Below are 16132 nucleotides of genomic sequence, written 5' to 3'. Positions count from 1 at the left end.
TTCTTTTATCGACCCCAAAAAATGTTGATATTGTATATATGATAGAAAAATTTCTGTTTCAGGTACTTGTGGTAAGTAAATTTGAAACATCTTACTACCTTGTTTTAAGTTAGGATATGGTTAATATTTTGTAATTTATCAGAAATACCTGCTTCTTTCATGAAGGGTAGTTCCATGTTATTATCATTACTACAGCGTAAAAAATACTTATGCTATCAATCTGTAAGCTAAACGTGGTTTTAAAACAAAACAAAAATTTTAAGATTTGCTTTGTATTTTTTTATTTTTAAGCCGGGTTGCGAAGCGACAAACCCGGCATAGTCGACAGTAATAACAGAACATTCAGTATAATAAATTAAATAACACATATCTGAGAGGGTGATAGAGCAGATTGTTACCCCTCGAAAAGACATTGTCAACCTTGGCTTTGCCTCAGTTGACAATGTTTTCTCGGGGTAACAATCTGCTCTATCACCCTCTCAGCTATGTGTTATTTATATAATGTTGAATGTGGTTCAGCCGGGCAGTAGTATATTGTTTCTAGATATTTTGTATTGTGTCATCTTTTAAAAAGTTATATAGATATTGTCTAAAAAAGAAGAAGCCCATGATTCATTTTGAATACACAAGGGTTTTTGATGCCTTTCCTTTTTATCAATTTTAAATGAATAATACCCCTCGGAATGAGAAACCCCTTTCCCGATTTTAATGTCACTAAGTAAACCTCAAAATCATTGAAGTTTAATATATTCCGAAATTGTTTTGGAATTTCTAACAAGCATCTTCCTGTTAAATCTTTTGTGGAATAACCCTTATCCCTTATTTGTACCACTAAGTGTTTCCTTTGTGAAAAAATGTTATCACTATTTCCAAAAAAATATTTAGAAACCACAACAACAACTGAAGAGGCAACAACAACTGAAGAAGTAACAACTGAAAAGGACGAAACAACAACGGAGACATCTACAACAACAACAGAATCACCAATACCCATTTTAACAACAGATAGTGTTAATGTTGGTGCAATTATTGGCGGAGTACTAGGAGCCATATTGTTTATAATCCTTCTGTTGTTACTAGTTCTGTATTGCATACATAGACAAAAAGTTGTTGCTAAGCAGCGGGCCATCATCGACCGAAGACTTAAGTTGTTCAAAATAAGACAAGCTCAAGGCTTAGGTAAGTTACACAGCATAAGTTCTAAAATTTATATTTCTGTATACTGAACTTACAAAATAGACATCATTTATCAACTATCATGAAAACAAAAAAGAAGTAATTTAAAAATAAGACGATGTGATATGAATGCCAAGACAATACATACTACCAACCAGCACCTTCAATAATGATTAAAACCATACCGTATAGTAAGCTATTAAAAAAAAACGGCATGAAAAAATGTGAAACCATCCAAATGAGAAAACCAATAGCTTGATTTATGCTAAAACAATACAAAAAACAAATATGACAGACAATAACCAACGACAACCACTGAATTACAGGCCCTGACTTAGGACAGGCACATAAAAAATGTGTTGGAATAAAATGATGTGATTGCTCAATTCTCCTCAAACCTGGAATAGTGGTGCAACGGCACAACATAAAAACAAACTGTACAATCAGTTAAAAAAGGCTTGACTCATTAAATTGACATAAAGCACAAAAAAAATAATAAAAACAACTAACAAAAAAAAACAACTATATAGTCGTAGCGACATAGATAGATAGAAAAAATTGTAAACTAAGCATGATTAGAAAGTTGGTAAAATCCATTGCATTAAAAATTAAAGATAGGAGGATGATCTAAATGGTAAAAATTGAACAAAATATATTAATTATCTGCACAAACTGAGCACTTACACTAATTTCCATTCCATGACTTTAAAATATTTTTAAAACTGACTGAAATTAGCCATTTTTAAAAAATCATCAGGTAGATTATTCCATAAAACAGCAGCTTTATATTCAAAAGAGTTCTCACCATAGGTTGATGTTCGAACCCTAGGTATATCTACAGTATTAGAATATATAAAATTATATTTACAATCTTTCAGTACCACTAAATCACGTAAGCATGGTGGTGATAATTTATATAAAATTTTAAACATTCAATAGCCATGTTACGCATACGTCTAATTTTCAGTGATGGAACCTTTGCTCGTACAAGTAATCCATCATACGTACTACAATGTAACAAAGTCTTCATATATAAATCGTAAAACCCTTACTTCAATTGTTTCAAATTCAGTGGTATTATTTTTGTTGAAAAAATTCCATGCTTAAGGACATAAATTAAAATTAGATGTAATAAACGTGTGAAAAATGGTCAATTTATTATTATATTTGAAGATAGCAACCAATGCGCTTTTAAACATGCTTTACGACAAATGTTTTTAATGGGGTGATTAAATTAATTTAATGATCAATATCAATTTCTAAAAGTTTGAAAATTTCATCACATGATATTTTAGCTGACTCAGTGTATATTAAAAACAGGCTTCTTCGAAAATGTTTGATTTCAAACTGCAATAGCTTAGATTTTATCAGAATTTGCATGCATACAATTAAATTTAAACCAATCAATTATATCAGAACTTTTTTTTCAAGTATACATAATAAATTTTCGAAATCATCTTCAGCATATGACAGAGTATTATCGTCAGCATAATTTTATAGGGTTCCATGTTCCATAAAATAAAGTATATCATTTATAAAAATGTTAAATATTAAACGTCCGAGGGTACACCTTTCTGGATGCAACCCAACTGCTGAGTAATCAATGAAGTTTGATTTGTTGCCTACGACCTGTAAGATAATTTTGAAGTAATTTCATTGATTTTAAAAAAAGACCATAGGCAGATAATTTACGTACAAGAATGTCATGTGGTAGACAGTCAAATGCTTTCGAAAGATCCATAAGTATTTCTGCCACATACATATTTTTATCCAAAGCTCTTTTCCAATCTTCAAAGAGTCTCAGCAGAGATGTCAGATATCCATGACCTTTTCTAAATGCACATAAAAAAGCATGAAATATTTCAAAAAATTCAATTAACTATTTAGACATAACCATATCAAAAACTTTTTGAAATGTTCACAGGTTTGTAGTTCTTTTATCAAGTAGATCGTTTTTTTGTGTAGTGGTACGACCTGAGCTTCTTTTAATCTTTTTGGAAATCCACTTGATTCTTTTATTTATAAGTCTTGTTATATCTTTGTTAAGTACTTGTGTACCATCTTGCAATATGTTAGAAACTCCTGTACCTTTTTTATATTGATCTTTTTCACAAGTTTGTCTGCAGTGTCAACATGTTGTGTGTTAGCTTTAATTTTCAAAATACTAGGGTGAGTGTGTTTTTCAAAAATAGTACCTTTGCCTATGTCATTGGCAACATTTACAAAAAGGTGTTTAAGTTGTCACAAACATTTTGAGTTTTTTTATTATCTTCCACTTGTACAATTTTCTGTTGGCTGCAAGTAGAATTTGAAATGATTTAACTGTACTATAAAAGATTTTTGATTTTTGTCCTCCATCACATCTTTCTTGAAAATAAATGATCACAGATTTTCTTTTTAATTTTGTAACCAAATTTCGTTGTTTTTTATATGCTTCCAAAGTTTTGTTTGTTTTGTATTATTCAAATTTAGATCATAAAAATATTTGTTTGTGAAAAATAGTTTTTCTCAGTTCTCTGTCCATATATGGAAGTGAGGTTTTCCGATAATATCTGTACTTCATGGGTGCATGATCATTAATTAGCGACTTTAGTTTCAAAATCATTATATACTTAGTTTATATCACCTATACTTTCATCTGAATCATGTAAAAAAAATAATATTATCAAGATCATTAATCACATTCAGTGATATGCTTTGATACATGAAATTACACAAACAAGTATTGACTTAGTATATGTAAGAGAATGATAATCCCTTTCTTCATGATTAAGTACGAGCGTTAGCGAGTACTTATCATGAAGTAAGGGATTATCATTCTCTTACAAACTTAGAATATTGTAAAGTGCTCAAGGCTCAATTGATCTCTTAATTGGTTGTATCTAAGAATTAGTTTTATTGTCAGTGCAATGTTTATAATTAATGCATGACTTCCTTTTTAGGCATTTCATTTATGGATTAGTTTTAGTGATGTAAGGACTTTCTTATTATTTGGGAAATATTTAAAAAAAATGCGTTATACATATAAGGTGACACAACAGAACTAAGAAAATGTAGGAATTGTATATGTTTCCTAATTGTGAGTATGAATGTAAATCATGTAATATTTTAATGAGGAATTGTCTTTTTTTTTTAATTTACAGTTTAAATCAATTGATACATTTGAGTTACAAATAGATTTTATTTAACAGCCAAAATTTTGGTCCGGCTTTTTACATCAAATACTATTTCATTATGTCAGGAAAATGTTCATATAAAATGCCTTTAAAAGTTTTTAATATGTTCAACACTTAAATTAAATTCCTGGTTTTTTTTTTATTTTATCGAAATATTGGAAATAACTATTCTTCCCAACCGCTGATCCAGTGATCAAAGTTTTGGAAAGCTAAAGATTAAGGTATTTTTTTTATTTTAAAGCTTTTTTTCTTTTTTTGCAAATGATTTTATATATTTTTTAATTATTTAGTAATTTGAAGTTAATACTATTTTCATAATAATACTCACGGTACCAATTTTACTGCACAGTAAACTTTAACTTATTCTGAGTTTTTTGTTTGTTTCACAATTCAACTTTTAGTCGGTTTCAATCACTGTGTGATAAATCCTTTCAATCTGATAAATGTGCTTCGGGGCAGTTGTAACTCATTTATAGAAAGTCTTTGTTTTGAACTGTAAATAGACCCACATAATAGGGATAATCCCTTACTAAGAACATGATTTACATTCATTCTTCACAATTAAGAGGCATTAAATCCTACAATTTCATTGGTCGAGAGCACTTTGCTATATTCTAAATACTGATCAAAATTTCATGTAGTGAGTACGTCGTGTAAATAAATATAATTGTTAAACAACTAAGATATACGAATATCCAAAAACTCGTAATTAGTTTCAGATCTGTATGTTTCAGACCTCATTCATTCTAACCAAATTAAGATCGATCGTGATCGTTCCAATCGGTTTAACTTGTTTATATAATATTATGAAAAGATCGATGGCGAAAAAAGTCAGTTCTGAATTTGACAGTGTTGAAAAATTCACGTAGTGTGTTCATGTTGTCATTGCCTTTTAGTTAGGACGCGTTACCATCGATCAAAACACATTAAAACACATACATTAAAATGTATCAAGCTTTAGTAACCAAACCGATTGCAATGATCGATCAATCATAATTGAAGACGACAAAATCGATTATAATCGATTTTAAACGTCGATTTAAAGGAGAAGAGAAGAATCCATTAATCTAAAAATAAGAATATGTGGAATGATTGCCAATAAAACAACTATTCACATAGTAACAGGTCAGGTCTTCAACATTAGACAAAACCCATACCGAATAATAAGCTATAAAAGGCCTCAATATGACAAAATGTAAAACAATTCAAAAAAGATAACAAACAGTCAGATTTATACAACAACAGAGAACGAAAACACATGATACAAACATCAACCAACGACAACCACTGGAATACAGGTTCCTGACTCGCGATCGGGAAAGGCACATGAAGAGCGTCGTGGGGTTTACGATGTTAGTAAACACACACACACACAAAATAAGACGAAGACAAAGACACAAAGTACCGACCTAATTGTACTGGTAGTTCCTGAAAGCTAGTTCAATATGGTTTTTATAAACACAACACAATTCAATTCAAAACATTTTAAAGTATTTTATTGTTCAAATATCAAATTTAAAAAAGGGATTGGGCAAAAGGCACAGCCTATACAAATCCTTTCCCATACAAGATGAATTGAATAATGTGATAGTATATGATATATTTCTGATAATTTGTAGAATATTCATTATTGCAGTGAGTCACGGGAGGAGACCCTCTTTCTTGAAATTTTTGTTTGTGTATGCATATATTGATTGAATGATTAATGATATTTAACGCCACTTTCAGTACTATTGGCTTTATCGTGGCAGTCAGTTTTATCGGTGGAGGAAGCCGGAGTTCCCGGAGAGAACCACCGATCTTCGGTAGGAAAACTGACAATCCTAGTCAATTTAGATTTGAGTCGAACGCACCTGCTACGTGCGGGGTTCGAACTGACAACCTCAGTGTTTACAGGCAAGTGATCACTGTAGATGAATTACTTAAGCCAACCCTGTCTATATGACTGTCATAAATTATTGAATATATCTCAATTCATTTTTGTGAACATGGTATATATCAGTGGTTAAAGATATAATTATAATATATTTGATTTTTTTAGACGACGATGAAAAGATTCTTAATGAACCATCGTTGGATCCGGATTTTTCACATTACTGGGAAGCACCTAAGCAAGAACTTATACCACCCGTTGAAAAGAAAAGTATAACAAAGGGTAGGGTAATTTGCTGTAGAATATACTCTTCAGATTTTAAGATTCTGAACCGTTTAATTGTAAAAAAACCCAATCAATAAAAATATTGTGATATATTCAATAAATGTAATATTAGCATTAAATGTTTATCACTATACATCATATCAGGCTAAAGTACAAGGGCGTCATTCTTGTTTATGGAAGATCAAGTTCGTTGATTTGCGTCTGCATTAAGTTACATACGAGAAACGTCACTTGACCTAGTAGGTTACGGGACTGTTGCGAGTAAGTTGTAAAAAATGCTACTATTTTTTTCAGAATTTTGATAATATTTAGTGTCTAGCAAAATGGTTTAGCATTACAAAGGAAACAAGTCTACGTTTGCTATCTCCCTGTAGTTACGAGCACATTTTGACCCTGCGATGCCGTCTTTCGTTATCTTCTTTAAGTAAATTGTCGTCCTGTTGGTAGCTGGGCGGTGCTTTTTTTTTTTATTATAACCGTGTTCTCTACTTTTAAGACATATGGCCTAAATAAGTGAACGGGAAAATTTGTTCGTACGTAAAAACAAATACATTGACAAATAATCGCCAATTCTTCCCATGAAAATCATCTAAAATTTTTTTACCAAAGCAAACAGTGTAAATGAACGTTGATTTTTGCAACATAGCTTGAAAACAGGTACATTTGGTATTCCCTCTTCTTGTGGGAAAAACAAATGATCTTTATGGGAACAATCTCGACTTAGTTCATGTAATGCTGAGAGGAACTGTATATAATTATTGAATAAAATCACGATTTTCAGATATGATGTCACAAACAGAACTTCAGAAAGAACGAAAGCAAATTATTCCTCCTTTACCCGAACCTCAAACACCGACGCCAAAATATCTTCCGTGGCCGTGGCGAACAGCTAAGAGAGCTTCACATAAATCTGCTTTTCAGTCACAAACTGATTTGAGTAAATTTGGACCAATTCCGGAAACTACACAAGAATGTGCAGATTTAGCTGATTATACGGTCTCGAAGTACGGACTCAAATATGACGATACCGGTGTGGATGGTGTAAACGAGAAAATATCTAGACCACCAACAAGATTCATGCCAAAAACTGACCCCGACAGAATTATGTCTAGATCGAGAACAAGTATATTATCTAGGTCAAGCTCTGTTGCATCACTGCACAGGTCTCATTCATTATTAGACTTGAAAACTCCAACGCCAAGGAGAATACAGTTGTCTAGAGCATCATCGTTGAAATCCCTATTTACAGAAAGAACACAAACACATGTGCTAATGGCAATAAAGGAAAAGAAAGTTAATCATAAAAAAGAAATACCTTCGATTGTAAAGAAGAATGACACATCTGTAAGACCTGTGCCTCACTATATGTTCCCGATACGATCCAATTCATTGACTAAATTTGAAAAGGAACAGTTTCAAAATCCACTTGCAAAACCATTAAGGCGGTCATATACCCTTTTAAGACCAATGCCTAATAGAAATCACAAAGATAAGAACATTGAAGTTCGCAAAAAACCCAAGAAGAAGAAGACAAACAAAAAGAAGAGTCCATACACAGTAATTCCAATTCCTGTGCGACAAATTACACTCATTCCACTTACTCGAAAAAACGTCACGGACAACAAAGTGAGACCATTGAAAGCTAAACCGAAACACAGACCACCAAAAACCACTGAAACAAATTTCGTAGTAGAAAGTCCGTCTACTAAATCACCAAAGACTACTGAAAGTAACTTTACTCAAAGTCCAGGTAAAATATTTTAACTTGCTTTGTCTTTGTATTTTAACGAAAAAATAAACAAATATTTATTGTACAACCACCACTTTTAAAAGGTAAATTTACCACTAATTAGACATTACAAAACAATAATAGACAAATAAAAGACAGAATGTAATCAAACAGTCCTGGCAAAGTGAGCAGTTGATAAAATAAATACAAAATTATCCGGTGAAATGATTGTATGCACATATTCGACAGAGTCACGAAAGAAGATGCAAGAAGCGATTTGAAAATTACGATAGGATTTCCTAATTCACGTATTAGTATTTGCAAACTGGATCGACCGTTCACAAACAAAGTTAACTTTTTAGAGAGCTTTAAGATTGTTACTGGGCCATTGTTTTAAGGGGGCAAAACTGAATGTCAATCCTTATATTTTCATTTACATATGTTCTGTGAAAGCGATTCATCATTGACTACTATTTCAAGAGTGCTTCTGTAAGATCATACATTTGGTAAAATGAAGCGTTATTAGATGACATGCACACGTATAAAAATTGCGGTTTTTATCGAACGCAATAATAGGTTTGAACCTTGTTTTTAATTTAGACTTGTATATATATATATATATTTACAAGTCTAAATTGAAAACAACGTTCAAACCTATGATTGCGTTGGATAAAAACCGCAATTTTTATACGTGTGCATGCAAAACAAATTTCTTGTTAGAGGGGTCTAAATACAGCACTAACAACATTTTCCAAAAGACCAAAAAAGTGAAAAAGTATATTTTAACAAAACGAATTTGACTAACAGGTCGAACAACAAATGTTCTTAAACCCTGCTGACTGCCATTGGCGATTGCCAAATAAACGGATCACCGATGTAATAAATGGATCTTAAATATAAATTTAATACTAAACAGAAAACTAAGTAAAATATATAACTTCTCGTTGAACTTCTAAAACAACGATAAATCTGCTGATTCATATCGTATCATTCTATGCTGATGCTATGTGAAAAATAAAGAAATTTGACTTACCGGTATGCTTCCATTATATTCGGCATTGTTATTCAGTTATGTCCAAAGCAGAACTATTGAAACGCATGCAATAATTATTTTCAATAGATGCATTTGAATTATTTATTTTCTGCACTAGTTAACGGACGTCTTTCTGAAAATCCAACATATCATATATATAAGAATATTCCATTAGAGTTGATTTATGGAAGAGTGCTTTGAATACACCTTATTCCTATTTGTTCGCCATTACTGGACAAACGGGGGGGGGGGGGGGGGGGGGGAGGGGTGTTTCAACATGGGATTTTGGGTACAGTTGTGCAGCCGGGATTTAAAAAACACCCCTCATTCTTTTATTGAGTAATTGTGAAATCCCTACCTATACATATATTTCACAGCGAAATCATAACCCATTCATATATTTATCAGCTCAAAACTTGTGTCCAAAAGTTTCAGCAGATGTGGAAATTTTAATGACAAAGAGTTTGGGAAATTCAGTGAAGATCGTTGCACAACAAACTGAAAAATTATGACCTATTGATATATCCCAATTGGTCAATTACTACCTATTGATATATTTCCTTGGTAAAATTGCACCCCATTGATATATTTGACGTATCAAAAAAGGAACCCATTCCAGCGGCACATCTGTATTTACCTTCATATAGGAAGAGACCCCCCCCCCCCCCCCCCCCCCCAGTGACTGGACATCACAAAGGTTCCCATAAAATTTTGACGTCATAATACAAAATATTTGACGCCACAATGGAAAAGTGATTGTTGTATGACGTCAACGGTTCAAGCTGGACAGTTTCTCAGGTCAGCCGGGACAGAATTCCAAATAGCGATAAGGTGTATGGTAGTTATATATGGGTACTATGTTAAGGAGGATGAATTCTAATATATATACGTAAAATACCTGTTTGGTTTTGGAATAAAATACTGGATCTGGATTCCCATATCAACCGGCATCATTGTTAACGCATCTAAGTCATAAACTAGAGCCTTTACATAGTCAGTTCCATCTGCCAATATCACATATTATAAATACCTACAAATACAGGCGATAGATTAAACTCAGCACCATTGTATATTGATGATACATATAGTATCAGCTCATTCAGATTTGAAAATGTGAGCAAAATAGCAGCACCATTTGAAAATGGAAAACCTTGATTATCTCGAGCATGTGAATCAAACAAATAGTAATTATCATCACGACGAAATATACTTATTGTAAGACCTGATGATGTGAACAAAGTAGAATCGGATATATCAAATGCAGTTCTCAGTGCTGTTGACAATGACTGCAGATCGCCACTGTGTCCAACAACTCCAAAGAATAAATCATCATGTACGAGTACATACTTTTAAACTGTCTACCCCGAATGGAAACATCATTTGGGACCTCGCTGTGTGGCAAGTATCTTGGGTTTTCAAGAAATAAGATGCGATCATGTAAATTGGTGCCTTCAATAATAATTCCATCTATAGTCGTAGACGTCCAGCTAGAGGGGTCATTAAATTGAACATTGTAAAAAGCTAATATAGCAACAGCTGCCACTATAGTGCACTGAAACCCTTGCCCATAACTATACCGTGATGCTTGGTGTATGCTTCCTTGCACACACGAAACCATATTGCTCACCTTGTTTGTTTGTTTTCTATTCTTGTAATCAGCTGTTTATCAATCGTCTGTTTTGTCTACATCAGAAATCAATGACGCGACGAAAGCGCGGGAAACGAAAGGACATCTTCGTACCAATACGGTAAATTCCGTGATTAAAATATTTTCTAATCAATATGTCCAAGCAATGAAAAATATGAGGATAATATTTTTATTCATAGAGCACACGTTTTGTTAATTTACTATTTAAAATAATAGTTTATGAAGAAATATAACAAAACACTAAAGCATCAATCAACCGTTTCAATACGCACTATAAAGTGTAGATTATATGTATTATTGTATTTTTTTTGAAAGAACATTAATGATACATAAATATACACCTTCGTACTAAAATTGCAACATAATTTCAAGATAACATAAATTGCATTATCACAGAATGATATTATTTGCACCAAATTGATACGATAGCAATTGAACACTTCATAATAAGTTGTACCGATGACCTACTATCATGATTTTTATCCGACCTCACTTACGGACGCGTTGACATATAGTGCATACAACTCAATAATACCCAATCAGACGTTAAGATATCCTTCACTTCACCCAGAAGCAGCCCGGAAGCAGCCGGGAAGTAGCCATTTAATGTTATTTATAACCAATGAGATACCGTTAACAGATTTACCACATTCCAGACGTCCAGCCTTTCACTAATCAGACCGGATCTCAAGTGATCCGGTAATCAATTATGTGGAAAACAAAAGAGCCTGGAATGGTGTAATTTTTAAACAACACTATTTTCCTATATTAGTTATATATGAAGTAGGATTCTTTGATTCGTCGTTTTACGTCATGCCGGCTAACAAATTGGACCTCGTTATTTTAGTAGTATAGATGGTTTGATACTCTATAAGTTATACATTTTTCGACTTCCCAAACCTTTGGACCTCATCTTACTTGTAGAAGAATATTCCTGAAACACTAAAGTCATATACTACGAGTTTATTATTTTTCAAAAGAGTTAAACATATAATAGAGGAGAATATAATGACATACGACAACCTTTTGTGGTAGAAAATTCCCAGGTATTACTAAGTACATGCAGTCTTATAACCCCCTTCAAATGTTTACCAGGCATTATTTCATCAAGCATCAGTTTCACCTATTCATTTATTGATAAAGTTATTAATATTTTGAAAGGGTTGAAACATTTTACAGTTTTTGCGATTTAGGTATAATGGCTTTTCCAATACCTCCTTTAGGTCTGAATCAGTGATCGAGATCACATATTCTGTACTTTTGAAAGTTAATTTGTGAAAAGTTGAAGACAAAATTAAAGATTTATTTTGTGCATTATATGCCAGCTATCGAATGAATGGTGTTCGTTTAAAGAATTACCATATGCATAATGTGGCACTGAATCAATAATGTCTGTGTTCTACCGTTCCACCACAGCAGTAAAGCTCTTCGGGCGAACTAAATTAATAAAGTTTTAATTTTATTCAGAATGAAATTTGAACATTTCATAATGGTTTGCGTTGTTTTGTTGCACTAGTATGTTTTATCAAAACTTTGTTTGTTAGGATTTCTGCGGTCTAGCATTGTCCCCTTGACAATTGTCTGCTTTTGTACTTTATAGTCAATTATGAAAAAGAAAGAATATGGTTGAAAATTGATTAGACTGACTATAATTACAAAGCAGATGCAACTCTTTTATTGCTGTTCTTCATCTATTAGTTGTTTTCAAATAATCACGTTCTTATTGCTGCCGTTGTATTTCAGATACTGTTATTTCTACTGTCAACACAGAAACACTAAATGACAGCACAGAATATCAGACCATTTCTGACGCAACACAACATGCTAATAATACTGTAGAAAGAATAAAGGCAGATAATTCTGAATTACAGGGTAATATAATTGAAATTTTTTTTCTTCTCTAAATAGTACTTTATTTCAACAGGAGTAATGAGATTATGTATACTTCTTTAAGAACAAACTTAGAAGAGCTTTTCCGGTTTTACCTTCATCAGGAACGCTCAAACCTAAATAATTCAGCCAGGATGTGTAAATACGTAGAAACATCGTTAGCTATAAGACCAAAAGGAATCTAAAGGAATAGCCAAATTCATGTTAGGTCAAATCTGCCGGATGTTGTTGAGAACCTTAGTTTCTAAATCATTTCTTAATTTATCAACGGGGAATTTTAGAATAGTATGTTATAAATCATGTCATCACCAAAGCATTAACTAAGAATTTTTATAACAGTAAAGTTGTACTGATATATCTAATGTCTATCTATGTAGCTAATGTGATGATAAATCTAAAATTCTTAGAATAACCTTATTTGTGCAAAACAAATAACAAGGTTTGTCTGTTTTGAGTGTCATTCTCTTTTTCTCTGGATTTGTATGTTTGAGATGTCATGGTATTGGGTTTTTGTTGTGTGTGTCCTATCTGTTTTTATTATTACGAACCTTTATTTCATCCTCTTTAAAAAAAAACCGTTTCCGTTTTCTGTCCCTTCCCTTGTTTATTGTATGTCTTCTTGCAATAGTCTCTTGTATCTAAAATGTGTCTGTCAGGATTTCCACGATCTAGCGTTGTCCTCTTGTTTTTGTCTGTGTTTGCATTTCAAAGCCAAGTATGAAAAAGAAAAATACATATATGTTTGGGTTTCAATGTTCCTGCTGAAGGTAAATCCATAAGAGCTCTTCCGACACACGAAATAAATTAAGTGTTAATTTCATATACACGATTTTTGTCTTGAAGTTCGAGTTCTGACATTCTTTTTTATACCTACTTTCTGAGCTCAGTTAATACACATTTATATCCTTTAAAATTTTATAGATTCTGGAATATCAGCAGATGAGTCGTCTCTTGGTAAACAACAGTCGGAATATGAACAGAATACAAGAACGGAAAATGGTCAAACGTCTCCTCATGACTTAAATCAGAATGTGAGAGTAAATGAGCAGTTAAAATTACCAAGTATAAAACTACCTCTTAAACAAGACTCTCGTGTGAGTGAGAAGGATGGACAACACAAAGAAGAAGTACTAAAATTACCACATCTCCAAACAAAACAAAACACATCTACACGTCCATGGCGGTAAATAGGAAAATCACCTCGTCATCAAATATTGCTGGAACGGTATGCCGCTGGTTGTAAATCAGGATTATAGCATTAACTCTGACGTAAACAAGTAATAGTATCTAACGTAATATTACAAAGGATTGAAACATTATTTTGTATTTTGTCTTGGTTAAAAGAGTTATATATTATAAAAGCGATAGAAGATACATTCAATTATAGATTAAACCATACTTTTTGCGATTGAATTTAATATCAATCTTTAAATCTAATCCAATCTAATCAACATCTGATGTTGACTAGTATGTTTTCATTATGTATGATAAGGGCCTGTTATACCGAATTTCTGTACAATTTGCGGTGGATTTGTATATCCATTATATTTCTTTAATGTTTTATTCACAAGACATGATATCATAGGACAACTTATTATATATTTTATATCGTTATAACAAGTTATAACTCCATACTTAATTGGGCTTATGCACAAAAATTTTTCGGTGTATACTATGAAAGGGTGATAAAACTTATATAAAATTCCAGACTTATTATTTAGTATGCTAGACGCGCGTTTCTTCTACATTAGGCTAATCATTGGCGCTCGAATCAAATAGTTGGACGGTCAAATCAAATAAAAAATTGAAGAGCATTGTAAACAAAAATATCCCAACCGTTGTGACAAATCTGGTAAAGGCCATCTATGCTCGGGGTTAAAACATCTTGATGATTATAATACATCAACATTTTATTTAGAGTATCACTGTACCAAAGGTATTTTATCACAGCACAGAAGTACAGATTACTAGGCTGTTTAAACTCTGGGAACAAAACGCTCATCAGTAGTGGTATTGGCCATGTGGTTGTAAAAACTCATCTAAGATACCGAGCTTATAGTTTAGTATGCAAACACAAGTTTCGTCAACTTCAAACTCATCAGTTGTTTCATGTAATTAGGCATATTGGAGTTCATGCGATGACCTCATTTTTTTGTAACCTTAATTTGATCTTCTTGATCGATTTATGAGATTTCAACGGTGGTAAACTAGTTAAGTTTAAACGTATAGCCAAATCAAATACGAAATTCAAGAGCATAAACTTGATTTTGTTACAAACTTATTGTGTATACTATCAAGTATGAACATTGACTTTGGCGACATACTGATTTTTTTATGTCAAAACATGCGTGCTTATCTAAGATTTAAAATATACAAAAATGAGAATGATAATCAATTAGTTTGTAGTGCAGTTATCCATATAAATGTATGAATTTCAAGATTATATACGTCACAAAAATACGTCACTTTTTGTAGCGTTGATCCATTCGATGTGACGCGCAGTTTGTGGTGTCCTGTGCTGTCGTTAATTAATGGGAGATGTCCGTTGTTATTCTGCGGTTTACATGTTGTAATGTACTTTTTTATTATTTATTTGTGCATTTCTCTGTGCTGAGTGTCCTTGCGTTTGTTGGTACTGTATTCCTGTCGCGTAGTGTTGTCATTTTAGCGATATTTTTTTAACATTGCCATATAAGCAGGAGGTTTGGCTAGCCATAAAACCAGGTTCAACTCACCATTTTTTCTTAAAATGTCCTGTACCAAGTCAGGAATATGGCAGTTGTTATCAAATAGTCCGTTTCTGTGTATGTTGGCGTTTGTTTTGTTTTTTTTGCAGTTCCGTGTTTCTGTTGTTCCGTTGATTTCCTCTTTTAGTTGATGTGCTTCCCTCGGTTTTACTTTGTAACCCGAATTTGTTTTCTCTGAATCGATTTATGAATTTTGAACAGGGTATACTACTGTTGCCTTTTTATTTATATATAAGACTGCACGTTTCAATTCACATTGTTTAGCCTTAAATGTATCTGCGCGGAGTCGGCTGTTGTCCACGAGCAAACATATTTCATATGTAATTTCCAGATGATTTTGGCATGCTTAGTGGTCAATAGTTTAGTGAATTGAAATTTTGTGATCTAATAGCGATTCTTGCATGCTCTTGATAGATAGTTTTATGAACTCACAATCAGTGGACATATATACAATATAGATACAAACACTTGTTTGTATTCGACGCATGTGTAATTTTCTGTTTTCTTAAAACTTAAAGTTTTCTGTAAAATATTAGATATAATTATAAGAATTGAATTCATAATTTTAAAGTTTA

General features: G+C 32.5%; 1 protein-coding gene across 1 annotated transcript; it reads left to right on the top strand.

Moving 5' to 3' along the window:
* Positions 1-511: 511 nt before the first annotated feature.
* On the top strand, positions 512-14512 carry LOC127728069 (uncharacterized). The gene is made up of 5 exons (XM_052235262.1): positions 512-1179; positions 6394-6507; positions 7292-8260; positions 12664-12792; positions 13732-14512. Exons 1-5 carry the CDS (start codon positions 855-857, stop codon positions 13995-13997), a joined length of 1803 nt encoding a protein of 600 aa, XP_052091222.1. The 5' UTR covers positions 512-854; the 3' UTR covers positions 13998-14512.
* The last annotated feature ends 1620 nt before the right edge of the window (positions 14513-16132 follow it).

Source organism: Mytilus californianus, unplaced genomic scaffold, assembly GCF_021869535.1.
Source record: "Mytilus californianus isolate M0D057914Y unplaced genomic scaffold, xbMytCali1.0.p SCAF_2, whole genome shotgun sequence".
In the NCBI taxonomy this organism is placed as follows: domain Eukaryota; kingdom Metazoa; phylum Mollusca; class Bivalvia; order Mytilida; family Mytilidae; genus Mytilus; species Mytilus californianus.
Note: the sequence above shows the minus strand (reverse complement) of the source record. Positions and strands in the feature narration are given on the sequence as shown.

Excerpts from the sequence above, each read along its gene's own strand:
- LOC127728069 (XM_052235262.1), top strand. The coding sequence starts at position 855 with ATGTTATCACTATTTCCAAAAAAATATTTAGAAACCACAACAACAACT. Across the intron at positions 1,180-6,393 it reads AAGACAAGCTCAAGGCTTAG|ACGACGATGAAAAGATTCTT; the intron begins GTAAGTTACACA and ends TGATTTTTTTAG. Across the intron at positions 8,261-12,663 it reads TAACTTTACTCAAAGTCCAG|ATACTGTTATTTCTACTGTC; the intron begins GTAAAATATTTT and ends GTTGTATTTCAG.